This window comes from Penaeus monodon, chromosome 32 (assembly GCF_015228065.2).
Source record: "Penaeus monodon isolate SGIC_2016 chromosome 32, NSTDA_Pmon_1, whole genome shotgun sequence".
In the NCBI taxonomy this organism is placed as follows: domain Eukaryota; kingdom Metazoa; phylum Arthropoda; class Malacostraca; order Decapoda; family Penaeidae; genus Penaeus; species Penaeus monodon.
The window spans coordinates 31452329-31453934 of NC_051417.1; the positions used below are offsets into that span (position 1 = coordinate 31452329).

General features: G+C 35.8%; 1 protein-coding gene across 1 annotated transcript in view; it reads right to left on the reverse strand.

The window, feature by feature from the left end:
• Positions 1-1606, reverse strand: part of LOC119593815 (28S ribosomal protein S31, mitochondrial-like) — a 9130-nt gene that overhangs the window by 4286 nt on the left and 3238 nt on the right. Inside the window, exons 3-4 of the mRNA XM_037942844.1 lie at positions 1226-1349; positions 129-270 (exon numbers count right to left, since the gene is read on the reverse strand). Of these exons, the coding sequence (XP_037798772.1) occupies positions 129-270; positions 1226-1349 (266 nt within the window). The remainder of the gene's footprint in view (positions 1-128; positions 271-1225; positions 1350-1606) is intronic.

A 1606-nucleotide genomic window follows, 5' to 3' on the forward strand; every position in this document is an offset into this window, starting at 1 on the left:
CTCATCAGGAAATACAAAATCATAGCATTAACTGACAACACCAAACCCATACCCAACCTGTTATATCTAGTTTTTCTTAAGAAAATTTGTGACTGCAGTTAACTGTGCACACAATGCAATTACGTTACCTTAGATTCGTTGACGGCTTCTCACTAGCAGAGGTATCCAAGGCGTGAGATCTTAAGGTGGACAACAGCTCGGATTCTGTGGCTTCTACGTCCCCACCTAGACTTTTGGCTACCTCCTTGGTGGCTGCGGCAAGCTCAGGTTCTGTGAAAAATGGAAGTTTATATATAGCATAAAATAAATAAACCTGTAAAAATAGTATAAAAAGTGGATAACCCACATAATAATACTGATTTAGTCAACAGAAAATACAACACTTAAGAATCTGGATTAAAGATTATTTTCAAAATATGTAAATTTGTGTAGGGTACCAATATCAAGTATGTACAGTATGGAATATCATGTATTTCCATGCTAGAGGATTCATATAACCTATCCAATGGCACGTCAGTCAATACAAAATGTTCATAGACTAAATAAGGCTCCCAGAGTCAAATATACTCATAAACCACTCATATTAAATTGTTAATACTATATCTTTATACTCTATAATGAAAATCTTCCCATCTCTTCAAAGCTTTCTCTTGATACTATTACCTGATACACTAGGTCAATGATTTTCTGAAAGGCATGAATCAACCATATTACTAAAGTCACCCTCTTTGTTTTTATTTTCTCTCGGTCTAGTGCGAACAATACACCTCCTTTGATCAAATCATGACTTTGGCATTAGGTTTTTGACAGCCAGTGGTCGATATGGTAGTACAGGAAGTGAATAACTCTACATTTGATTAATATCTTTTTTTGTTAGCTCCCTAATCAGTTCCCTCTAGACAACTGCACTAATGAGCCTGGGGTTTATGATTTTCCTTGCTTACCAGGATGTAGCAACAAATTGAAGATGTGTGTACTTGTGAGATGAACTGATGACAAAGTATCCTTGTAGATGAAAATTCCTATGACAGTTAAAATCCCTGACATTTTGCACTGCAACAATTACTTAGTTTAAGGTGTACAAATACTGAGCATACAACAGCTGACATGGAGTTAGAATGCAAAATACACCTTACAATACCAGAACATGCAGAAAAAGATTTTGCCCCTAGATATTGCCATTTTAAAAACTTCCAGTTGCAACATAAAGAGGGAAAGCAGTTACCAACGACTTGTTCCTCTGGCGGTTGTGGTGCTTCATCATTTGCTTTGGGGGGCTTGGTTTTCTGACGAGGTTTTGGCTGTGAGAGCTTCAAGCTGCTTGTGCGCTCCACGGGAATTCGGTCAGTCTGAGAATTAAGGTTTCAATTTGCAAAAGATTCATGCAATACATGGACGTATAGATTTTCAATAACCATAAACAAACATACACCCACTCACACTCTCTCATGCTGGTATGAAATAAGAATATATAAAAAGGATATACAAAAATACATAAAAATATATAAAAAGAGTATATAAAGAGGATAAGAGAAAGTTGTATAATCTACATAAACAAGCAATCTCTTTCTGCATTTGTAATTCAGTAACAGCTATAAATTTTCTG